Source organism: Mustela lutreola, chromosome 2 (assembly GCF_030435805.1).
Source record: "Mustela lutreola isolate mMusLut2 chromosome 2, mMusLut2.pri, whole genome shotgun sequence".
NCBI classification, from domain to species: domain Eukaryota; kingdom Metazoa; phylum Chordata; class Mammalia; order Carnivora; family Mustelidae; genus Mustela; species Mustela lutreola.
This window is the reverse complement of record NC_081291.1, coordinates 176,743,454-176,769,559: the sequence shown is the minus strand read 5'-3', so window position 1 is coordinate 176,769,559 and position 26,106 is coordinate 176,743,454. Positions and strand designations below refer to the sequence as shown.

At 39.4% G+C, this 26,106-nt stretch overlaps 1 protein-coding gene across 1 annotated transcript; it reads left to right on the top strand.

The window, feature by feature from the left end:
- Window positions 1-64: 64 nt before the first annotated feature.
- LOC131825203 (cell cycle control protein 50C-like) lies at window positions 65-26,106 on the top strand. The gene is made up of 7 exons (XM_059164366.1): window positions 65-1,261; window positions 2,902-3,100; window positions 6,929-7,039; window positions 13,730-13,831; window positions 14,924-15,011; window positions 15,429-15,569; window positions 21,195-26,106. The coding sequence occupies exons 2-7, from the start codon at window positions 2,909-2,911 to the stop codon at window positions 21,431-21,433; spliced, it is 873 nt and encodes a 290-aa protein (XP_059020349.1). The 5' UTR covers window positions 65-1,261; window positions 2,902-2,908; the 3' UTR covers window positions 21,434-26,106.

Genomic DNA, 26,106 nt, shown 5'->3' with positions numbered 1-26,106 from the left:
AGCATCTGCGCAACTTTAACCAAGCCACTTTCCTCTCTGAGCCTTGGTTTCAAGAGCTGCAAAATGGGAACGATCCCTCCTAGGATTGTTGAGGCTTCCATATGACAGTACTCGTGGAACAGACTCCTAAACTGAAGCCTGGTACTAGTGTGAAGGGTGCAGTAGTGCTGATAGAAAGAGTTGTGGGTGTATGTGGCACTTGGCAAATATATGGAAGATAACAATATAACTACAACTATCTTAATTGTTTTGTACCTTATTTTAAAATAATCTCAGATTTACAGAAAATGTCTGGTAATACCTGGGAAAGCTACTACACAACATTAGAGAGAAATGAAAGCAAAGACTTAAAAAAAATCACACTCTGAAATTTCTCATGATACCACAATATAACAACTGCTAGTAAGTTGTCATATCCATATCAATCTAGAACTGTGGATCTTCAACCAGGGACAATTTTGCCTCCCTGCGCCCCGCCCCCCACCCAGGAGCCATTTGCTATGTCTGGAGATGTGTTTGATTGTCACAACTCTGAGGATACTGCTAGCATCTAGTGGGGAGTTGGGACTGGCTGTTACTTAGTAGGTAGTATCCTTTGGCCGAGGGTACTGCTCAACATCTTACCATCCTAGGGGACAGCCCCCACAATAACAAACTATCTGGCCCACAATATTAATCAGTAGTGCTGAGGGTAAGGAAACCCAGTTCTAGGAACTTGAAAAACAGAGTATATGAAGTATATCTGTATCCTTGAAGTATATTTATTTAGAAGAGAAATATGTAAATATAAAAGCGCCTGTAAAGTGAGATCTGGATCTCTTAGGAATGTTACCTCAGAAATGTATTCACTTAATACCTGTGATGGTTAACTTTATATGTCAGCTGGGCACAGGTAGCCCAGACAGTCAAGCAAAAATTATTCTGAGTGTTTCTATGAGGGTGTTTTTAGATGAGGTAGACATTTTAAGGGGAGGACTTGAGTAAAGCAGATTGCCCTCCCTCTTGTGGGTGGGCCTCTTCCTGTTAGTTGAAAGCCTAAATAGGACAAAAGGTGGACACTGCTCACCCCCACACACCCTCCACAAACCACCCCCCCCACACAAATAAGAATTCTGATTCCAACTGAAACATTGGCTCTTCCTATTGATAGTCTTCAAACTGGGACCTCGGCTCTTCCTGATTTTACAGCACCTTTTGGCCATTAGACTCAAATCAAGACATCAACTTGGCAGATTTTGGACTTGCCAGCCTCCATAACAACGTGAGCCAATTCATTCTAATAAAATCTCTTTACGTACCTCCAATTAGTTTTGTCTCTCTGGAGAACCCTGACTAATATACTACATGAAAGTTTCTCCTACTTTGAGATTTGGGTTAGTTTGGTTTTGTTGTTTTATAAAAAGCTTCAGAAATCCTGTTCTTACAGATTTGTTACTGTAATGCCCTTTTGCTAGGTGTTATCTATGTAGTATAATCCCACGCAATGTTGGATCAAATTCCTAGGTGGCAAACGTACCTGATTATTTTGTAGGCCAACCATGCGTATCTAATCTAATCTAATCTTGTAAGCTGTTGCTGCCTTTAAGTTCTTGTCCGTGTTTGTTTAGTAAAACAAATAGATGTGAATTAGAAGTGTTCACTGCCATCTTCTCACAAAGCTGATACCAGCAGCCATACCTGCCACCGTCTCCAAGCCAGATTCAAGTGATATGCTGAAAATTTCCCCCGGCATTTGCTTTTCTCAGTTTTGCAAGTGGAAAGCTTCGAGTCTGAATTGGATTCCATCTAGTATGAGTTTTTGCATTTATTTTGTGTTCTTTTAAACTAGGTACACCTGCCAAAGTTGTTGCCTTCTTTAATATAAAAATAGTCCAAGTTGTACCTAGGTGACTCAGCCAGTTAAGCATCTGATTGATTTTGGTTCAGGTCATGATCTCAGGGTTATGATATCAAGCCCAGCATCAGGCTCCTTGCTGGGTGTGGAACCTGCTTAAGATCCTTTCTCTCCCTCTCTTTCTGCCTCCCCTTAAAAAATAAAATGAAATAAAAATAAAAATAATCCAGCATGGCTTCTCTGCCTAATATTAATAAAAAAGGAAGATTAGGAAGTTGTCTTTTTTTTTAAATCCTAAATTTGTACCTTAAATACATCTTAAAGAAAAGAAATTATTAACAGTCCAATGAAATGTTAAGGGATTTCTGATAAATGAGAAAAACCCCAAACCAAACCAATAATACCATATTGCAATACTGAACTTTTAATTGAGATGTTTTTAATGAACACTTTCTACTGGAGTCTTTCTTATGGATGAAAAAATTGGCAGCTGCTGTGATTAGACATCTGTGTTCCACAATCCCAGTTTGCTTCCCTCTTCCTCATTATCACAAGTAGCAAAGTTAGCTGTAATCTGAGAGCATTCTTCCAACTTAGTTTATATTTATGTTAGAAGCAGCCACATTTGGAAAAAAGCTGATAGCCCTAACTTTTATTTTTTGTATTAATCTCCAAGGCTTTAGGCAAGTTCTCAAAGATAAATCCATGCTCCCCCTTCAGGAAGGGCTTGCCCTGAATTAGTCACCACATCCCAGAAATAGCCCATTATAACTACTTCCCAATGTCACTGGTTGTTGGTCTGTGCAGACCCTGCTGGGGACTGTTCCTCCTGGGCATGGCATTTAGCACACGCTTTTTGAGCCTAAAGTAAAATATACCAATGGCTGATTGAAGAGAGCTGTGTTATATCCTGCTGAATATCAGGTTCAGTTAAGGAATAATTCTGGGAAGTAGATGCAACTAAAAGGAAACTTCATGTAATTCTTCATTTTGTATGAGCATTATGCAGTATCACTATGTGTAATAATGTTTTAAATGCCTGGAAAGTATACCTCAGTCACCTGCAGGGCCAAAATGAAGAGGACATCTGAGGAAAGTCAGTCCCGATTGCCAGACAACTCTGCCCTGAAGCAGCAGCAATTGCCTGCCTACCGGCTACAGCTCACAGCCACTGGAGTCCTCTCTGGCTTTTTTGCAACAGGAGTATTCTGCCTTGGTGTCGGCATCATTCTTATATTGTCTGCAAAGAGTATCAAGGAAATAGAGGTTTGTCCCATCTTACATTGTTAATGTAGATTCTAAGAATTTTCAGTTTGGGGACTATAAATGAGTGGTCAGTTTGAGAACACGGCCCCTCGATAAATGAGACTAGAACATTCCTTTTTCAGTTAACTAGTGCAGATGGTGGCTGCCTGTGTGTTGGCTTTATTCATTCCTACTTCCTCTTAAGTACACTCACTCTCATGCTGGTCTGCTCAGCCAATCATTTACAGGAGCCTGGCAAACCCAGAAGCTTTTTAAGCTGGCTGGAGAACTGACCAAGGATTGTTAGAGGTAGGAGAAGGAGAGGCAGGGTCAAATGACTGCCAGATGCCTGTGAATCATATGGATAAAAAAGTAAAGAGACAAAGAGGTCTTCAATTTTGTCCCACTTTCAAGCATTGTGTCTTTCCCTTTGCACATGAACTCCCTCTGAGATCATTATTTTAATCTAGGAAAGCCAAGAACCCAAATCTTTCTGGCCTCTTAAGGATACTTAGAAATATTAACTAAATTCTGCTGGAGACTGAGAGTTTGCACATGAGTAAGATAAGTAAGAGTTGGTTCCTGCCCTCAGTGAGCTAATGATAGAGTAGTTAAGGCCGTGTGTGGTAAGAGCAAAGAGCTCAGCCATGGCTGCCTTGTTCACCACATCCACAACCCCTTCCTTGCACACTGCCCAGTACATAATGGGCCCAAACTTAGTGGAAGAATGGATCAGGGCAAACAGGGCTTTAAAGAGGAAACCACCATGTCATGTCCCACTCCTCTTACCAAACCACGCTGCTCTAATGCCTTTCCACTTATATTTTCTGCTACCAACTCTCAGCGGTTTATCTCCCCAGGAATTAAATGGCCCTAGGTCCTTCTGAGTCTTCCAGTGTGAGATTTAAATGACCAGGGTCCACCAAATAGCAGATGAAAAATGGCAAGAGAAAATTAAACTGCCTTTTCCACAAACAGCTCATCCCATTTGCTTTTTCTATTTTCTTCTTCACCAACACCTTTCTTTCTGATTTCCCTCCCCCCCTTCCCTTGCTTCTTCCCTTCTAGTTATCCACCCTCACTCACTGTGAAGTGCAGCCTTCATTAAGAGGCAGCCATTGCTAAATGATGTCACCTCGTGCATTTGAAGGGAACCTCACTCCACAGTTCACTAGCCACTCTGCAAACAGCTTTCCACGAATGATTTTTATCATGTTAAGGATATTTTCAAATTGACCTTTTTCCTAGTCACTTAGGATAGGACATGTTGCTTTTATACAAGAAAGCCAGAAACCACTGTGAGAGTGAGATCCTCTTTTGCACATGGACGTATTTCATTATACTGGGTGATAAGATGAAGTGCATACCTCAGGCCGGTGTGATCAAGCACAGACCTAGTAGAAGAGTTCTAAGTGGTTTTCCTCTTCTCACTTTGCCTTGGGCTACAAGGATGAAGTGACTTTATTCCAGTTCCCTTTGAGCAAGAATAATTGTTCCTGCCTCTCCAAATTTCTATGAGGAGCAAACAGATTGTGATCTTTCCTGTCATTTTAGAGCTATAGGTTTACAAAGTCATTCACGAGAGTAGATCATAGATATGTTTTCCTCATAAATAAATATTTATTGATTTTATTATTTTTTCCATCTTTAGTCGCCTATTTCACCCATCCCTCCGCCCTTCTCCCCTCTGGTAACCACCAGTTTCTTAATAGGAGTCTGTTTTTTTGTTTCTTTTTTTTTCCTTTGCACATTTGCTTTGTTCCTTAAATTCCACTTATGAGTGAAATCATATGGTATTTGTCTTTCTCTAACTGACATAGTTCATTTAGTATAATACTCTGTAGCTCCAGGGGTGCCTGAGTGGCTCAGTCAGTTAAGTGTCTGACTCTTGATTTCCACTCACATCATGATCACAGGTGTGTGAAATCAAGCCCTGCATCAGGCTCTGAGCTCAGTAGAGATGCTTGAGATTCTCTGTCTCTCTTCCTCTGTCCCTCCCCCCACTCTCACTCTTTATGAATAAATAAATAAATACATAGAATTTTTAAGAAATACTTTTGAGCTCTATCCACATCATTGCAAATGGCAAGCTGCCATTCTTTTTGATGGCTGAGTAATATTCCATTATATTTATATCTCACCTCTTCTTTATCCATGCATCCGTCTATGGACACTTGGGCTGGTTCTGTAGTTTGGCTGTCACATAAAACTTAGAACTAGAAAACACCTTAGAGGGGTGACTGGGTGGCTCAGTCATTAAGCATCTGCCTTTGGCTGGGGTGGTCATCCCAGGGTCCTGGGATCGAGCCCCACATGGAGCTCCCTGCTATGCGGGAAGCCTGCTTCTTCCTCCTACACTCCTTCTGCTTGTGTTCCTGCTTTCACTGTCAAATAGGTAGATAAGTAAATAAATAAATAAAATCTTAAAAAAAAAAAAACAACCTTAGGTATCATCTACTCATTGATCATTTGTTCATGAAACACATTTTTTTTCCTCATTCTGCATTAATAGAAATCCAACAGGAATCCATGGAGTAGAATGAATACTACAACAGCAAGCTCACAGATCAATTAATTGCTAGACAGAATGATGCTGATCAATAAAATGTGGGCCCTGAGATTAAATATTTAAATCAAAGTCAAAGATTGACCGAACTGAACCCTAGTTTCCTCAGTCACAGTTTAGTATGGGGTCAGTTATGGTACAGCCCTATTCTTTAAAGCTTTTTAAAATTTAGAATGCAGTTTCACACACAGCACATCAATATTTTCCAAAATAATAGCTCACGCCTTGTTGTGTTTTTAAAGAATGACTTAAAAACACATACATACATACATACATACATATATAAAATAATAACAAATATAAGGATCTACGTACAATTAAGTAGCTTTTTGGCTAATCTTTAATGTAGTGCTAACACTTTGGCTCTTTGGCTTCAAAACTCCCAGTGGTTTGCAAGGATTAAAAAATGCTATCTTTCTTGTTAGTATTCCCTCCCAAAGAATCCTACATCCCATTGGCAGTTTATCAAGGAGAAGGCCACTTCCTTGCTTTTCTGCTCTTCCCCATTCCCATAATCTAATTATTCTTCAGCACAGTGAGGAAAGAGCAGAAGGGGAAGTGCACAGCCTCTGTGAGCCTTCCTTCCTTAAGCTTCTTCCAGCTATATTTTTACATAACTGAGGCTCTTAACCAGAGCTCATGGGATTTGCTCGTTTGGAACACAGCACCCTTTTTTTAACGAGTCCACAATACGATTTTAAACAGAATTTAACTTTTAAAAAACACAATATGACAATATTTTAAAATCAGAATTATTCCACATATATCAATAACCCTACATTTTGGAAGCCCTTCTTTTTCTGTGTTTGGTCCTTTTTAATAACTTCCTCTAGATGTTATGTAGAAAAATTCATTAGTATAAATATTTTCCATACAATAGAATGGAAAAACAGTGAAGTGACTTCCCCATAAAGCTGATTAGCCTCAGGCTGTAGACCCAGTTCTTGTGAGTCATTGTCTAATACTTTCCTAATGACACCTCTTTATGATGGAGACACAAGCATACATCTCAACAGTTGCATAAATGTACAATAGAAACACTGAATTCCAGGTCAGTGGCAAAATACTGCCAGGTCTGAAAATGAAAGTCTGTAGAAGGGCCCACTCCTTCCAAGCATCTCCGGAAACACTTTGTGCCCAGCAGTGGAGATTATCCTTCATTCATGTCCCAGAGTCCATGCCCTTGACACAGAGCGTGAAGACAGGTGGACTCAGGACTTGATTTTTAAAATATGAACTCATGTAATTTTTAATTAATAATTGTTCTTTTGCCTGCCTGATAGATTAAATACACAAAAATCTGTGGAAATTGTGCAAAACTGCGAGAAGATGCCACTAATTTTGACAAAGAATGCACCTGCTCTATTCCCTTTTACCTTTCAGAGACAATGCAGGTAAGTGAAATTCAAGAGTCTTCAATTAGCTGTACACTGATCTATTCCCATCTCACACTTGGCAGTAAGTTCTTGATTTCCACCAAGAGCTTTCCAAAACCGAAAATACAAAAAATGAAACAGAGTGCTGGTGAGGGACCTTACAAAGTGTCGAGTTCATGCACGACTCTCCCCCCAACTTTTTTATTTTGGAATGTTATTCTTCTCCTTTGTTTCTAAGTTTCCAGACTCTTTACCTACCCCACTTCGTAACATAATTCTTAATATCAATCAGATTCTATTCCAAATGTCAACACAAGGGGAGACCATTGAACCTAACCACCCATTTTATAGTGAGAAAATTAATGGGCTGAGAGGTTAAGTGACTTGGACAAGGTTAGTCTCAGGGGTCACACACCTGCTGGGATTCTCCCCCATCCTCCCTTTCCCCACCCCCTCAAGTCATTCTACATTTGCAATTGCCTAATCCCTAAGGCAACTCTTGGCCTGGCTGTGAGGCACTGTGAGAAATGTGAAAGAAGTATTAAAAGAAGTCCCTGCCCTTGGGCTGATTAAAGTCTTATGTTAGTCCAGGTCCTCTGAGAAGCAGTTGCCAAGACAGGATTAGACATGCAAGAGATTTACTGGGGGAACTGCCTGTGAGGGAAAATGGGGAGAGAGCCAGAGGAGGCTGGAAGAGCTGTTAGATCACAGCACAGCTCTGACCCTGTGAAGAAAGGGGAAGCAGAGAAGGAAGGAAGGAAGTTAGGGAGAAAGGTATTGGACTCCAGTGTATTCTTTAGGAACTTTCGGCAAGGCCAACAGAGAATCCCTGACGGAGTCTGCCTCAGTATCCCTGCCACGCTCAGCCATTGAGAGCACCAGGGACAGCATGGCCTTGGTGCAAATGCAGGATGATTTCAGAGCAGTGATAGCTGGGGTCATCCCTCAGTTACTGTCCCTATAGTGGGAGACCCCAGAGGCATCTTTTCAGAGCCTCCACAATTTTACCTGGTAGTCAAGACAACCAAATAAATGAAAAACTGTGTTCCCTTCAACTCCTCAAAGATCCTGTCCTGTCCTCTAGACTCCACACCTCTCCCCCCACAGTGTCCTCCTCTCTGACTTGGTCGATCGCCCTCTCTCCCTTTCAGATGACTCTGCCTGGGCTGAATCTAAGTATAGGCAGGCTCTCTCTTGAGCATCCCACTGAGCGTTCCCCTTGAGCTTCCCACCTCAAGACCCTGCTTCCACCTCAGACTCAGCTGGCCCCAAATGAGACTCATCATCATCTCCTGGAAAACCCTCCTTACTTCCCTTGCTGGTAAAGATCCCATCACCAAGACTCCAAACTTTCCTCTTTGACTTTACCCTGCCAACTCCTTTTTCATCTAAGCCTCTGATGTGTGGACACTGTTCTTCAATCCATCTCTGCAACCACCCTGTCCTCTTTGTTTTCTTTGGCATGGCCTCAGTTCGGGCCTCCTGGTCCAGTATCAGAGCTACCTATTTGCCGTTGGCTTCCCCTACTTTAAACCAGCTGTTGTTTGCAACATAAGTTCACCATCCTCCCCGCCCCCCCAAAAAAGCACTCTTTCAGGTTGCTCTTCAACCACCTGAGGGCCAGCTACCTTTTCATAAAAAGAGAGAGGAAGAAGGAGACCTTGTACTCTAGCCAGCAGACCAACTTGCTTTCCCACAATATGACTCTCTCTGTTTCTGCTATTGTTTTGCCTAGAAAGTCTCCCCACTCACTGCCACTTGTTTTAAAACCCTAACATCCCTGGGCATTCCTTGACCCTCCTTTTCACTCCTTTCTCCAGCAACAATTTGCCCACATTCATATCCTGGGAGCAATTTCCATTCTTCCGATGAACTTATTATAATCAGTTGTAGAATAATATCCTGTGGCTTCACTTCCTCTACTTATAGGAACCTCCCTGAGGATAGAGACCATGCTTTACATGTTGCACCACAACTACCTACTCGAAAGTGCATGCGCTACACGCTCAACCTTCCCCACACCCTTCCTTTACCAGGTCAACTATCCCTGTTCCTATCTGCAGGCTTATCTCCACCTGTCCTGAGATGCCTTCTTTTCTTGCCCTTATAAGGACTTAAGTCAGCAGTTCCGTCCTCTCCTATATCATCAGCTTTTCTTTCTACTCAATCATTCCCAGCTTACAGACATATTATTTCACTTCTCTTCAAACAAACCACTCTTCTGTTCTCCCAATTTCCCTGCCAGCTATTTGTCCATTTCTTACTTCCCATTAGCAGGAAATCTCAAATGAATTGTCTATCTTGGCAGTAGTTCCTCTCTTCTCACTCTCTCTTAAATCTACTCAGTCAGGTTTCAGCAGTCAGACCTTAGTGCCTTGTCGCTCACTGGACACAGGTGATCACTCCCTCATCCTCAACATACGTTCTTCTCTTAGCTTTCAAGATACTATACTGTCTTGGTTTTCCTCCTAGCCCCCGATTGCCTCTTTGGTTCCTTTGCTGTTCTTCCTGTTTACCCCAAACTCCTTACGTTGAGATAGGCAGCACTTTAGTCCTAGTCTTTAGTCTTCTCTCTGTGTTCACTTTTTTTGAAAATGTCATCTACCTCCAGACTTTAGATGCCATCTACTGCCAATACCATTTTATCTCTCTAGCTTAAACATCTCTTCCCAATCCATACTTGTATGTCCAGCTGCCTTCCTAATATCATGTGGATATCTAATAGATATCTGAAGCTCAGCATTTCCAAACCTGAATTCCTGGTTTCCACTTCTCCCTTATCCACTGCACCACTCCCTGCCCCTACCAAAAAACCCAGTCCATCCAAAGACTTCTCAATCTCAGTTGGAAACAACTCCATCGTCCTAGGGGCACCTGGGTGGCTCAGTCATTGAGCATCTGCTTTCAGCTCAGGTCGTGATCCTGGGGTCCTGGGATCGAGCCCTGCATCACTGGGCTCCCTGCTTAATGGGAAGCCTGCTTCTCCCTCTCCTGTGGCCCCTGCTTGTGTTCTCTTTCTCTCTCTCTCTCTCTGTCAAATCAGTAAAGAAAATCTTTAAAACAAAACAAAACAAAACAACTCCATCCTTCCAGTGCTCAGGCCAACAGTCTAGTAGTCATTGTCATTCCTTTTATTCTTTCACATCCAATCCATCCTGTTGGCTCTACCTTCAAAGTATATCCAGGGTCTGTCCACTTCTCCCACTTCTTGCACTACCACCCAGCTCCATGCTATATTCACCTCTCCCTTAGATTTCTGAAATAGCCTCCTAGCAGGTCTCCCTGCTTCTATCCATGTCTCAACATAGCAACCAGAGTGAGTTTTTCTTTTTTAAGATTGATTTATTTATTTGAGAGAGAGAGAAGGGAGAGGCAGAGGGAGAGAGACTCTCAAGCAGATTCTGCACCAAGCACAGAGCCCAACACAGGGCTCAATCTCACGACCCTGAGATCACGACCTGAGCAGAAACCAAGAGTCTGCTTCTCAACCAACTGTGCCACCCAGGCACCCCCAGGGTGAGCTTTTTAAAGTCGAAGTCGTATGTTATTCTTTTACTCAAAAATCCCTGAAGTGGGGGCACCCAGCTGGCTCAGTTGGAAGAGCATGCAACTCCTGATTTCTGGGTCATGGGTTGAAGCCCCACACTGAGAGTAGATTACTAACAAATAAATAAACTTAAAAAAAAAAAAAAAAAGAAAAAAACCCCTGCAATGTCTCCTCTTTCCATTCAGTGAAAAAGCTTAAGTCCCTTCAAGGCTTTGCATGATTTGGCTTCTTATTTCCTCTCTGACCTAAACCTTCATTCTATTCCCCCAACCCCACTCCTACCACACTGGAATCCTCACTCATTCAACTAGTCATGTGTTCTCTTGCCTTGCCCCCTGTACCGGATATTCACTTGGCCAACTGCCCTATCTCCTTCAGGGCTTGGTCCAACCTTCACTTCAATAAGGCCTACTGTGGCAATCCTATTTCACACTACAAACTGTCTATTCACCCCACTCTTGTACTACTCCTGATCCTTGTTAACTTGCTGTGATTTCAATTTTTCCGTAGTACGTATCACCTTCTAATTTGCCAAATAAATTAATAGTCTATGATATGTATTGTTTATTGTCTATCTCTCATTATCGTGTCCCAAGCACCTGTGACAATGCCTGGCACAGTGTAGGTGCTCAATTAATGTTTGTTGAATGAACATATGAATCTCTGCTTCCTCCACAGTGCATAACACAGTATATTTATGTAGTAGGTGCTCAGAAAATGTTGGAAGAGTAAATGAACAGAGGAAAGATCAAGTGCTAAATTATATGGCTTTATGTTCTAGGAAGCTTTGGTTTTATGTGACCTTTTTCTTATTTCTCTCTTGATCCCAAATGAAAACATGTTGGCATTAGTAATATTCTGAATACATCCAGATTGATTATGGCTAGGGCTAAGCAATTTTGTGAGTAAGTGAGATATAAACTATAAGGGAATTACTGAGTTGTACTAGGATTATAAATAATATCTGCATAAAGTCAGTGAGGGAGGTTTTATGTGTGTGTCCTTATAGGTCAAAATTCTAGTTCTTTATAGGTATGCCCTTTCTTGCCTTCCTCAACTCACCATCCTGAGTTACTGTTAGTGTAGACAGTACCTACACTTGTGGTTAGCACAGCATAATGAATGTCTAGACTTTGTCAAATCACTATGTAGTACACCTGAAGCTAATGTAACATTGTGTATCAACTATACTTCAACTGAAAAAGAAAATTAGTGTTGCCTAATTTTGGCCGGAAAGCATGGGGTGCTAAAAACAATAGAAAACTAATCTCTCACAGTTCTGGAAGTCAAAAGTCTGAAATCAAGGTGTGACAGAGTTGGAGGCTCAGAGTACTTACATTTTTAAAGAAAAAATCCAAAAGATCGAATCTTAAGGGTTTCAGTTTCCATCTGTCTGTGTACTTTGAAACCTTAAAGTCAAATAAATGTTACCAGCTGCTAACCATTCCTTTCAGGCAAAGACTTTCTCATAAAAATCCAGCCAAACTAGTTAGTGCAACCACAGAGCCTTCGGTTCACCAGTTAGCACACAGCACACATGCTAGGCAATGAGTTCACACAAGACTGCCTTAAACTAGGAATCCTGCACAAGAGTGCCACTGAATTTAAAGAGAAGAAACACCATAGAGTGCCTTGTGCCTCTAGGACCAATAAAAAAGATGATGCTCTGGGAGGCCTTGTTAAGCTAAATTTGGGACAAAGAATCACTGAAAAAAAAAGGTTATTAAAACACTTCTGTCCCTGGTGTGGTGTGAGTGTGCTCTGCCTGTTTATTTTGTAATTTATGTGAATGTATCACTTTGGGTAAGTGAAATTCTCTTTTTAGCCTCCAAGAAAATGTACGGTAAATTCCACTCTGTGGGTTTCATATTTTCTGTAGTTATGGGTCAGCAGTAGAGGTTCCCTTGTTGGGTGAGGAAATGTAATCAGTCATTCCCGCTATGCCTTCACACCCAGGGTCTCTTGTTTATGATGTAGCAGCCTGCCTCTTTGTCATGACCCAACATCTCCCCTTGTTGGTATTCCAGACACTTTTCTCTTACAAGTGACTAAGTTCTTAAGCCTTTGTTGTTTTCTGTAAATGGTCACACTTACCATGGCCTTTATTTCCAGCCTGCCCTGAGTACCAGCTCACATTTTCCATATTCATCCTCTTACATGTCCTTAGGGGGAGACCAGAAGCCTTTTCAAAGTGCCAGTTTTTCATGGTATACGTGAATCAATTGACCCCAGAGATTATAAAAGAATACATTTGTATTTCTGGCACGGAATATAACGGCTAACATATGGGGAGCACTTAATAAAGGCCTTCATCTTTTTGGATGCAGGCCTTCATTATTTTGGAGGTAGGTCATATATTAATTATAAACAGCCACATTGGGCATTTCCATTTGCATTATATGTGCTGTTTAGTAAGATCTGTATCAAGTCTGCCTGGAGAATGTTGCTATGTCACCGTAAAGGTAAGCATGATGGTAGCCTATGACTAGACAGCCTCATAGGATAGCATAGATGAAAAGGACCATCTCTCATGGCAACAGGGTGACTTATTGCCAAGGTGAAAATCACCTTTCTTTCAGATCCATGAATTATTCTATTCCCTCTTTTTTTTTTTTGGTCCATAACAAATGGTTCACCATTTCTTGAGCAAGCACTGTGTGCCAGGTACTGTGCTAGATTCTGGGGATAAAAAGACAAAGACCCCAGAGCCAAACTACAAGGAGCAATCTCATGCCTTTCACATGCACCCGGATGGCCCCAACTTCAAATATGTTCAAGGATTTCGTTTGAAATAATTTACTTTGATGCCTACCACAACCCCTGGGCAAAGCATTTTTCCTGGTATTGTTAGAAAATAATGGAATCTGTAGCATCAATTTTATATATTGAGAATACAAAATCTGGGTTTAAGATTTTTTCACGGCGGAAGCACAGCAGCCCTTACAAAAACATTGGAAATAAGTTATTTGGTGATTTTAATAATTCTGTGTAGACAAGGATTTTCCAACACCAATTTTTAAAAAATAATTTCTTGGGTTTCTGCTTGATATAAAGAAACTTCCAGTTCCTATTCGTTCTTTCTGTGATAATTTTTATTCTAAAAATTGTGTCCATGTTTATTAATATTCCAGTTAATTCTTCTTGCTTTTCTCCTTTTACAGGGTAATGTTTATATGTACTACAAACTGTACGGCTTCTATCAGAATCTCTATCGATATATTCTGTCCAGAAGTAATAGCCAACTGATGGGTACAGACTTAAAGGTTAGGCTTTAGTTAATTTAGTAAATACTTAAAAAAAAAACAAAAACAACAAAAACCTGGTGGGTCTTTAAGTCTAAAAGAGGTTATCAGAAAATAAACTAAAAATCTAAAGCTTTATAAAACAGAATGTTCATTTCATTTTTGCATAAAATGAATGGGCTGGGTATTCTATATATCTGCTAATGAGAGGAGTAGTTTCCCTCTTCAGAACAGTATTACGAATCTTGTCCAATTAAATGGTTATCCTTTCATGCACCAGCCATTTTGATAGTAACCTTGAGTGTTTGGTCTCAGTCCAGTTCCCTGTATATCTACCATTGTCCTTCCTGTAATTCGGGACTTCACTCCACCCAAGGTTAAGGAAATTAAGGAAATCAAGCTCTACTTGATTGATTAAGAGCCTTTGGTTTAATTAAATACCCTTTCACTCTTAGAAGTATAAATTTTTATTCTTGATAAATGATACTCAGCATGCTAGCAAAAACAAACAAACAAACAAACAACAACAACAACAAAAACCCTAGAAGGAAACCTTTTCCATAATGAGATTATTATATGAAAGTGATAATCAGATGATTTTTTTTTGCCACCACTCTTTTAAAAATCTATTGTGGTAGTTAGGTGGATGGATCCCCTGTGATAAGTCACCTAATATATAGACTCACTACAATTTGTATCATTTTCAGAATATGAATTACACTTCAATAAAAAAAAGATTTAATAATATATTCTGGGTGTAGCCTTAGTGTGATATTTAGCTGAGCCCACAAAGTAAGTTCCTTCCTGCAGATGTATTTGGTATGTTATATATTGTTAATAAGGAAAAAAATATACACAACACACACACACACACACACACACACACACACACACACACATGAACACACACACACACACACACACACACACACACAAAACCTCCAAAACTCAAAAATTTCCTAGTCTACATCAGCCAGAAATCTGGGAAAAACAGGTAGCAGTCCACAATCTTGTTATTAGTGTGGGTTAATTTACATTGCCAGTGTTCTCACTTTTAACATTCTAAGAGAGTTTACCAAAGCATTTCTTTTTACTGTATCATCTTACTTCCAGGATGTTGGAACCTGTGCTCCATTTAGCAGGTCCCATGATGGGACTCCAATCGCTCCTTGTGGTGCTATTGCCAACAGCATATTCAATGGTAGGTGACTTTTCCTGTCTCCATGGTGTGCCTTTTCATAAGCAGTAATAACCTAAATGTCCAGAAGATCACCTCTGCAACTGAGTAGCATTTCAAAATAAGAAAAAAGAAAAGAAAAGAAATTGTGTATACACTATCCACTGACTTATCGTATTTCATTTGCAAATAACTTCTCCCTTACCAGAGATCTGAAGTAGTTAGGGAACATGAGCTCAATGGAGCTTTAGAGTATTTTCCAATAATTGGGGCCTTGGCAAGAAAGAGAATAGTTTTCTAATTCCAACATCTATTACATGTAGGCATGTTGAGAGTCTGCTAAAACCCTAGTTTACTTTTCAGCTGTGTCTGGTTTTGTACTTTGAAGTGGAGCAAAAATGCTTGCTTGCATCTCTAGCACAGTTTTTAATTTCCTTACAGATACCATTATTCTTTCATACAACCTGAATTCCTCTATACCTATTGAAGTCCCAATGCTAAGAAGTGGAATTACATGGTGGACAGATAAGTATGTCAAATTTCAGAATCCAAGATCCAAAAATCTTTCTATCGCATTTGCAGGTAAGACCCATATATTAGCTAAATCTTCTTTTCTCAAGTTTTTATGTGTGAGGAAATGTTTAAGATACCTCCTTCTTTACTTTTTTTGCTGACTTCCCCTTTGCTCTGACTTCCCCTCCCTGTGGACATCTCCATCACGTACCTATCAGAAACATGAAATGATGGGTGCCCTGGTTCCTTTCAGTTGACATTAGGAAAAAAGCAATGTTTTAAGAAAATTGTTGCTTTATTTGTAATTAGGGTGACCATGTAATTTGTTGTCTAAGCTCGTGCACTTTTGAGAGTGAAAAGGGAGCACTAGAAAAACTAAAGTTAAATATTTATTTTAAATTTGAATTTATTAATCAGTAAATTGACATTACCATATTGATGAACCTATACAATAATTCCATTACAAACTACTTTATTTATTTATTTATTTATTTATTTATTTATTTTTAAAGATTTTTATTTGTTTATTTGACAGACAGATCACAAGTAGGCAGAGAGGCAGGCAGAGAGAGAGGAGGAAGCAGGCTCCCCACTAAGCAGAGAGCCTGATGCAGGGCTCAATCCCAGGACCCTGGGATCATGACCTCAGCTGAAGGCAGAGGCTTTAACCCACTGAGCCACCCAGGTGCCCTTACAAACTACTTTAAAAGGCAACTATTTCAAAAATTAAAATAACATATCTGTGTATACTAAGCCAACTAAAAAAATGACTTTATTATTAAAACATTAAAAGATAACCTAAGCAGAATTACTATTCTGGATATACAGTCACATAATTTTAATCAGTTTCTTGGCCTTATTTGTCTTCATTACATGCCCCTGTATTTTTCTAATGAGTTTATTCTTTTTATTATTTTTTAAAATTTATTAAAATATTTTTAATTATTTTACAGAATTATCTGCAGTCTTTTTTGAAGTTAAACTTTATGGTTGGGGCGCCTGGGTGGCTCAGTGGGTTAAGCCGCTGCCTTCGGCTCAGGTCGTGATCTCGGGGTCGAGGGATCGAGTCCTGCGTCTGGCTCTCTGCTTGGCAGGGGGCCTGCTTCCCTTCCTCTCTCTCTGCCTGCCTCTCTGCCTACCTGTGATCTCTGTCTGTCAAATAAATAAATAAAATCTTTAAAAAAAAAAACTTTATGGTTAATCAATTTGATACTGTTGGCCCTTTTAATTGATTCTTCTCTTTTAACTCTAATTATTTTCTTAACTGAGAAGGTAGCTATAGGTGCTGAGGTACCTATTATGCTCATAGCCAATTTTACTAAATGGAGGATATTTTCATTTTCATTTTTTTATATTGAAATATGCTAGTATTATAACCTAAATATTTTCATAGGCACTGTCTTTTTACCTCACATTTTTTTCTATCTCTTATCTTTCTAAGTGTGTTCCTAAATTTAGATGCTATAAAATCTTAATATCGTTTCATTCTGGTAGAGAAAAATTTTTGACAATTTTATTTATTTATTTGAGAGAGACTGAGCGAGAGAAAGAGAGAGAGCATGAGCAAGGGTGAGGGGAAGACAGAGAGGGAGAAGAAGACTCCCAACTGAGCAGGGACCCTGATGTGGGACTCAATCCCAGGACTCTAGGAGCTGAGCCGAAGGCAGGCACTTAACCAAATGAGCCACCCAGGCACTCTAAAGAAAAAATTTAATCCAGTTAAAAATAGGAGCTCCATGAAAAGAGCTTTTACCTGAATTGAAACATTGTGAAGTATAATTGTAGAATTAAAAATTAAATTGGTCCACATTTTGAACTCTCATTATATAACATGTTCAGTTATTCCATTGTTTTCATGGGGGTAAATTTTAATATCTTCTTGTTTGCAAAACTGTCTTTCAATAATTACAATTCACTAAATCAAAAACTAAGTTTTTTGGCATTCCATATTTTGGATACTTCATTTAAAATCTTTAAATTACTTTGACTAAAATTCAACCCAAAGTTAGAGGCTCATTTACCAAAAAAATTTAGGATAATTATAGGACACATCATTTCATATACAAACTAGTTCTTCAAAGGCTCAAGCATTTCTGGTTGATGATGCGTAGCAAAGATGGACCACATATACTACCATCCTGAAGTGTTTCTTTTAATTATCATCCATCTTATTGTAAAAATTTTACAGTTCAGTTTCTCTGTGAATATACAAAAATATTTAATTTGCACAACCTCAGCTCTTCTTTTAATTAGTAAAATACTGTAGCTTGTTTGGATATAGTGACACATTATGTATCTACCACAACCAAGTTAAAGTACATTGATTTGTACATTTCTCAATTTATCAAGAACATTATCTTTATTCTGATGTTGTGCTCCACCAAATTTGTGTTTATGCTGTCACCGCAAAACCAAAAACTTACACTTGATTTTTCATTTTTTAGCTGAATTTATAGCAATATTTATTATGTTAGAATTTTTAATCTTTCAAGACTGAGTATCAAAAAGCTTTGCTATGATTGCATGAAAAGTCACACCAAAAAAATCAAACAATTATTATAATTAACTGATTTTTCTATTTTGAAGCATTTGAAGACACTGATGTGAAAGTGGACTCATTTATTTGTGTACAAATTTCTTTTTATACGAAAGAACAAATGGAGGCAACACATTAAAGCTTTCCTTTGTTTAGCCCCCACCAAAAAAAAAAAACTAAAGGGAAGCTCAGTTGATCTAAATGAAAAGTCATGCTCACATAATGACAAAGAAATGGACCTTCTGTAGCTACCTGAGGCAAAGCATTGTCGGATATACTTCTAAAAATAACCACAAACCTCTGAAGTAGATGTTGATGTTTTTCAGGAGACTCATGTCTTTTAATTTTCAGTTGGTCATTGACATCACAATGGTTCCTTTGTGTGGTAATTGTCAACCAGCACTGCAAGTTTCACATTCATCAACTTTCTCAAGAAACTGTACTTAATTTTACATTAAACATACATGCTTTATTTTTTAGCTCTTTACAGCTAAAAGGACTTCCTAGCAAATAAAAACTGATACCAAACAATAAAATAGTTATACATTTGTACCCTATAATAAGTGATAAAACCACAGTTGCAACAGGGTTCAAATGTACACCCAGCAAGACATTCAGCATCTATCTCCCACACTATGTCATGTGTGTATAACATAACCTATAATTTTCCACTGATCCCACTGAGTTGTAGGCTGGCAGCTTCTTGTGTCTCATTGGTCAACACAGAGGCCATGACCTAACTAGCTGGAGTGTCAAGCAGCTGGGAGGCATCACAGGAATATACTATGTTTTGATTGAAAGGATCTCTGGTTATCTTTCATTAATCACATGTTAAAGTAAGCATTCCATTCACTGCACATGGGTATTTCGCACACTATTAGCTAAGACAATGGCTGGAAGGTGGAAGGATGAAATTATATGTACATTATTTGTTTGGGATAAATGCTAAGTCAGGTGGGATAACAGACAAAAGACATATGCTGGACTATCTTAGACAACTGGCACGTATGATCACTGTATCTATAATTGAATCCCTAGTTTTTGAAAGGAACTTGGCAACATTCTCTTATTTTGTCTTGCCACATAACCTTGGCCTGCAACACAAAGAGTCTTTGGTGTTCTCTCATCTCCTGCTCCACTTCGTTTTTACCTTTACTGTAAAAGTTACCACATTATCCTGTAATTATCTATTTGAATACTTGTCATCCCTCTTCAGCCTGTGAATTCCTTGAGGAAATTAGGAAGTTTTTTATCCCTGGTGCTTGATACATAGTGACCAATCCAGAAATGCTTGTTGTTGAATAAATGGATAAATACGAATGACCCAATTTGGAAAAGGAAGCAAGTTGGTGCCTCTTAAATCACACTTCTCATACTCTCTGGAAATGGGATGAACTGGGATCAGGGGTTGGTAAGGAAAAGCAGGCTTAAAGTTACATTTTTAACAAGCTCCCTGGGTGATGAAGGTCAGTTTCTTATAGGACATATTACCTTGGGACATGAGCTCATGACAGGGTGAGGTCCACGGTGGAGGTACCAGAGGCAATTTCAGTTTTCATCAAAATTCTTCTAGCAACAATGATTGAAATTTTGGGAAGGGCCAAAATAGTTGAGCTCCACAATATTTGCAGAGGAAGTTTCTTCAGCAAAGGAATTTTTTCCAGAGGAAGTTTTAAGTGTACAAACATACTTAAGCAGATTAGTAGAACCAAACTGAGCACTTGCTTTTACAAGTCCCGTGCTTAGAAAACAGGACAGGTTTCTTTTAAAAGAAAACAGTTTAGTCAATCGAGTTGAGAAAGAGTGGTTTCCTCTTTTGCATTTGGATTCTGCAATTACTAGAACCAATTTTCTAGAATGAAAAAGTTCATTAAGCAATTTTCTCTTATTGACTAATTCTTTAAAATTCAATATGGATTTTATTATCTTCTGTCACTCTTTCCTTTAGCAAGCATTTGTTGAATGCCTGCTCTGTGCCAGGCACTAGACTAAATGCCAGTGAAAAAAGGACACTATAGTGAGGAGCATGCTGTATAGTGGAAGAGACAGACAAGCCCACCATGCTAAAGTGGGAAGTATGAGAAGGAGAGTAAACTCAACAGACTCATTTCCTGGCACTGGCCTTCCATCCTGTGCTTCCAACAGTCCTACAACACCCAAATCTACTAGGCCTCCTGGCTTTAGAACAGGCTTGTAATTGGGACACCTGGGTGGTTCAGTGGGTTAAGCCACTGCCTTTGGCTCAGGTCATGCTCGCAGGGTCTTGGGATCGAGCCCCACGTTGGGCTTTCTGCTTGGCAGGGAGCCTGTTTCCCCCTCAGTATCTGCCTGCCTCTCTGCCTACTTGTGATCTCCTTCTCTCTGTCAAATAAATAAATAAAATCTTTGGGAAAAAAAAAAAACAGGCTCGTAACATCTTTGTTCTCTGCCTTCTCTTTATCAGTTCATCCTCTTTACTTCCAGCTTTGAGCTCTAAGCACTTTGCAGCAGAAAATATCTATTTAACAGAGTCTTCATGCACATACATGATTATTTCCTTAGAATAAATTTCTAGAAGTAGAATTTCTAGGCCAAAACATATGCAAAATATATTGAAATTTCTGATGCATATTCCTAGATTGCCAGTGATGTTTTCAGTCTGCACATTATCTGCTCTGAGCAAGAGTTCCTCGTTCCGCTGCATCATCAGTTGTTGTCATTTGTTTTCTTCACCTGTTACCCAAGCTTTAGATGAAATGATCACATCTTATTTTAATTTCCTGTCTTTAAATTGCTAGTGAAGCTAAAGAAAATGACGACAGTCCCTGTGATGCTATCCCTGAATATAACCACTATTATCCTTTTGGTCTATTTTTTCAGTGCTTTATATGCATTTAATGTAGTTGAACAAATAATAGACATATAATTTGATATTCTGTTCTATTGTAACCCTATGACAAATCATCACTATTTCCCCTACATTTCCTTAGAGTTTTTATAATCCACTATTTTTTAAAGTTTGCATACTTAGGTAGCTTATACATACACACTTTTTTTAAAGTCTTAATTATTACTTCTCTTTTCTCAAGAAAGCAAAACTATTTCATCCTCTCTATTCTAAGGAAAACTGAAGGGTGTAGATGATTTCTGTCAAACATGTCAGTGATTTCTTCCCACAGGGACCACAAAGCCTCCATCCTGGGCGAAGCCTGTCTATGAACTAGATCAAGAGGATCCAGAAAACAATGGCTTCCTCAATGATGACTTCATTGTGTGGATGCGGGCAGCCGCCTTTCCCACTTTCAAAAAACTGTACCGTCGACTCAATCGCATACAGTACTTTACTGAAGGCTTGCCTGCTGGTAACTATAGTTTTAACATTACATATAGTATCCTTTTATACCACTCTTCTTCCTGAAGATCAAGAAAAATCAGCATTGGTCTAGGTACTAGTTGTTGAATTATTTTGTTTTGTACTTTTCGATTCTACAATCTAATCTGTGTATACAAAGAAGAAATATATAGTTCTCTAATTGGTAGTGCTGTCACTTGTCACCATAGAACTGTTAGTCTCCACTTTATATATAATCAAATATGTACTTTTAAAAGAAATTTTTTTTAGGAATAACAGTTAATAGCACTATCAGGTAAGTAGGGATAGGTAAATAAGGAAGGACTATTTCTATTCCCCCAAAAGATTAAATACAGTGGACCTAGAGACGTGTAACAGAGAGGGATGGGATAAGGTAGAAGACCAGGGAAATGAGAGAGAGTGATTTGGTAAGCAGTAAATTTAGAATATATGCTAAAAATAATGAAAATTGAGAGACACTGTAGAACCTTTTAATCTAAACAAAAGTATAGACCAAGGGAGCCCTGGACTCAAGATGCAGGTGCAGTCCATCCATCCCACGTGATGTGTGCTCTAAGTTCTGCTCTGAAAACACTGTGTTCTTCTGTCTTTGATACCGAGCCAGCTGGTAGGAGTCAGTGCCTTGGTTAAGGACATAAGGTCCAAGTTAGGAGACACAGGCTTTAATGTGGGATTCTGAATGTTTTCACTTAATTCAAAAGTACAAATGTAACTCTTGACTTAAAGACAAAAAGATTTAACTTCAAAATGAGAGCCAAACATTATCTTTAAAAAAAATTATATATTTATACACAATCTCAGGGCCACTGAGTAGGAGTTGTTCATGGGACTCCCAGCAGGCCAGAGGATCTTACCACAAAACTGTCTACCGCCTTAGTAGTTTCTTTACATCTCGGGGAGCTTGAATGAGAAATCGTTTAGAAGAAGTGAATGACTATATGAGCTCTAGTTCCCCACTCCACGTTTTTTTTTCCTATCCTAGAGTGTGGGACATCTCCATTCTGACCAGGTGGGGACAGGGAGGTGGAGGGTGTGGGGAGACATTCCTCAGTCAGAGATGCACCACTGATGTGATACCCTCTCTGCTTCTCAGCTTGTTGCCTCCTTTTTGTTCACTGATGAGTATGGTTTGCCTTCAGTTCCTTCATTTTCATTTCTCCCTAAATAAAAATGAACGCCACAGACCTGTTTCTCTTATGCAGCCTTATACATACAGATCTAAGAGTAAACCATAGAATATTACCTTTTTAATAGGATTTCAGCAAGCCACCGCCCCCCAATTTGAGATTGAAAGGTGCTTGACAGTGGTCTCCCAAATTAGACCTTCTGATCCCAACTTTGTCTATGATTCCCGTATCAGTAAAGCAGGTAGAGTTACCGTCACAAAACAGGAAGAAAGAAGCCCATCGTTTACTGCTGTCCTCACCATGCATGCCCAGGGGTTTTGAGTTGAGGGAAACATAAGGGACTCCATGTTCCAAACAGAGGAGACACTGTTTCTTCTCTGGAGTCAAGCTCTTCTTGAGTGACTTCATTCACAGTCCTATTTTAATGCTGATGACTCTTGAGTCTAAATCTTGCAGGCAGAACCTGGACCCTGAGCTTCAGCCCTACACTTGCACCTCCCGAGCAGAGCCCTGGTGTGAGTAGTACCCAGCCTGCCTCAGGGCCTTGCTGCCACGCAAGGAGAAGGACTAAATCATAGCTGCAGCAGACACCTATACCACTCCTAAGGGGAAAAAGATGTTCTGTGTCTGAGAAAAAGACCTTCTTAATGGAACTGAAAGAAGAGAAAACACACAGCTGGGTCAAGGTGGCATGCAGGGACCTGGTGACAGTGAGGGATTTTGATGGAAAAGAACGAGAGAGAGAACTTGTTTCCTAACCAGTTTCCTTGTGCCTTTAAATCGCATGTTGCCAAGTGATTTGAGGCCTTTTAAGAGCTTTGCTGGGAAATGCTGCAGTTCTGTGCCGTTGCTATGAGAAGCCTTTATTTGTTTATTAGTTTGGTTTACAAAAGGCACCAGATGTTTAAAAACCTCAGGCCACATGCATAATCAAAATGACATCATTAAAATGCTAACGATAGCAAACCCACTTCAAACATATTCTCCCCAGCAATGAGGGATGTTTGCCTTTTCAAAACCCAAATGAATGCACCACCTTTAGCTTTCCCACCAAAAATGTTTTGCCATCTATCTCATTATTTTTATTCTTCACTAATTTTGAAGAATTTTCTACAAGGTAGGAATTCAAACTTTAGTTATGAAGGACTACCCTGGGTCTCCTGATTCACAAACAAAAATTTAGGTTTGCTGTAAAGCACATCTGTATTCTTTTCATTTCCTTGGGTCTGCCAAAGGAAATTAAATATATTTGTCCATTTTTTTAGTTGTCTGTAAGTCAGTCTGATCTATTTGTGTCAGAATCTCTTTTATAGATTACAACTATGTAGAGAGAAAGCTTGTTTTTGCTTAATTTCATTCCAGGAAGATACAACATTGGTAAAGATTAGACAATATGAAGTTCAATATTCAACCATTTTTTAAACCTACAAACACAACAATTTTATATGGTTCAGCCTAATATATTTAGGATATACAGTGGTAGAGCTGAGAAATGTTGAAATAATCCTTAACAGGTCTTCTTGTCTTAGATTTTCCAGTAACCAGGTTTAGAGGAGAAAAATCAGTTGTTCTTTCCACCTTGACATGGAGTGGAGGCAGTAACCTTTTCTTAGGTCTTGCCTACACAGTGACAGGAGCAGTGACATGGTTGGCCTTCTTTTCCATGATGGCAATTCACTTGATGCTGAAAGACAGGAAAATGTTCTTCACCCAGCAATAAAGTCAAGTTTTAAGAAGAAAAGCAGAAAACAAAGAAATGGACAGTGAAGTAACTAACAGAGCCAAAGATTTGTGACTAGACTCAAAATGACTGAGATATTTCATTAGGGGGAACTGGATTGACCGACCAAGTACAATCCCAGATAGGTAAATAATGAGAGATTCACAGTGAAGAAGAGGAGGAAGACAGGGAGGAAGAGGAGGAGGAAGAGGAAAAGGCATAGTTATGTATAGTAAAATGTCCTTAGAATGGAGAAGATAAATCATCCTTGAGTTCTAAACCAAGTCTCGGGTATTTATTTAAAGGCTATGTACCTGGAGGTAGGTGAATGCCTAGGAGAGAGTGCCATCATTAAGAGTAATGTAAGCCTGGGGTCCTCAAAATTAGATGAATCCTTTAACCTCAATCAGGCTCAGACCGTGAGTCTTCATTGCCTGGTTGAAATTATAGACTTTTTAACAATTGTTGAACATCGAATTGAGCCATCAGGATGATTTTTGAAAACTGATTTATTCAGTTTCTATGGATTCAAAGTTAAGTTTTCTTTGCTAAGAATATACCAAGCAAAGATTGTGGAGTGTCTGGAACACGCACAATACAGCAATTCACCAAAAAGAAAGGCCAGAGGTTTCCCTGAAGTTATTCATGTAGCCAAGAGGGAAGCACTGAAAGTTACTGATTCTCTCAAAAGTTGTATTCATCATTTAAGGGCACAAAACAAGTCTCAAACTTATATTGGGATGACATATTCTGGAATGCAAATGATGACATGTATTTATAATACTTGAATCACATGTGTTGAGGGAGCTTTTCAGGGTCCATCTTAAGATGTTTGAATTCCTGGGATGCCTGGGTGATTCAGTCGGTTAAGCATCTGCCTTCAGCTCAGGTCATGATCCCAGAGGTCCAGGGATAGAGTCCTGCACTGGGTTCCTTGCTCAGCAGGAAGTCTGCTTGTCCCACTACCCCACACCCTGGTCTTGTGCAATGCTCCCTCTCTCTCTCTCACACACACACTCTCTCTCTCTCTGTCTCTCTGGCAAATAACTAAATCTTTATTTAAAAAAAAGTTCAAATTCCTGATAAAGGTAACTTAAAGGAAACTGAACAAAGTACTTGGTAAAGCTGCCAGGCGAAGAGTCCCCACAGATTTGTGTACATAGATCTGAATACTGTCCTTTAAAAATCATTTAATATTTCTTTTTTAAGATGGAAGAATCTTTATGATGTCTCTAGAAGAATTTTCATTTTTTAAAGAAAAATACAGTACAAACATGTATTTGTCTCTTTAGCAGCCAAGAAAGCATTTCTTTGTTGCAACTTTCTGCATTCACTGAATACTTGAGTACTTTTCCAAAAAGACCAAATTTCAAATCCCAATGCTGAAATCTCAGAATCACCCTCCCCCCACATCTAACCTTTCATCTGTAACCAGTGACCTCTGGTATCAAGGTGTGGTGGGCCAAATAATGTCTTACCTCACACCCCAAAGATAGCCACAGCCCAATCCCAGAACCAGTGAATGTTACCTTAGATGTCAAAAGAGACTTTGCATTAAACTAAGAGACTTTAATTAAACTAAGAGTATTGTGTGGGAAGATTATCCTGGGTTACCTGGGTGGGCCCAATGTAATTGTGTGGATACTTATAAGAGAAGCAGGAGATCAGAAGAGTAACAGGGATGTGGCAGTGGAAACAAGAGTTTGGAGTGATACAAGGAAGGCATTGTGATCCAAAGAACATAAGCAGCCTCTAGAAGCTGAGAAAAGCAAGAGACCTCCTCCCCTGAAGCCTCCAGAAGTACGGCTGATATCTTGATTTGAGACTTCTGACCCCCAGAACTGTAGGAGAATAAATTTATGTTGTTTTAA

What these genes read in the sequence shown, in the direction of transcription:
- LOC131825203 (XM_059164366.1), top strand. Translation starts at nt 2,909, where the DNA reads ATGAAGAGGACATCTGAGGAAAGTCAGTCCCGATTGCCAGACAACTCT. An exon ending in AGAGTATCAAGGAAATAGAG is followed by an intron (nt 3,101 to 6,928) that starts GTTTGTCCCATC and finishes CCTGCCTGATAG; the next exon opens with ATTAAATACACAAAAATCTG. An exon ending in TGATGGGTACAGACTTAAAG is followed by an intron (nt 13,832 to 14,923) that starts GTTAGGCTTTAG and finishes TCTTACTTCCAG; the next exon opens with GATGTTGGAACCTGTGCTCC.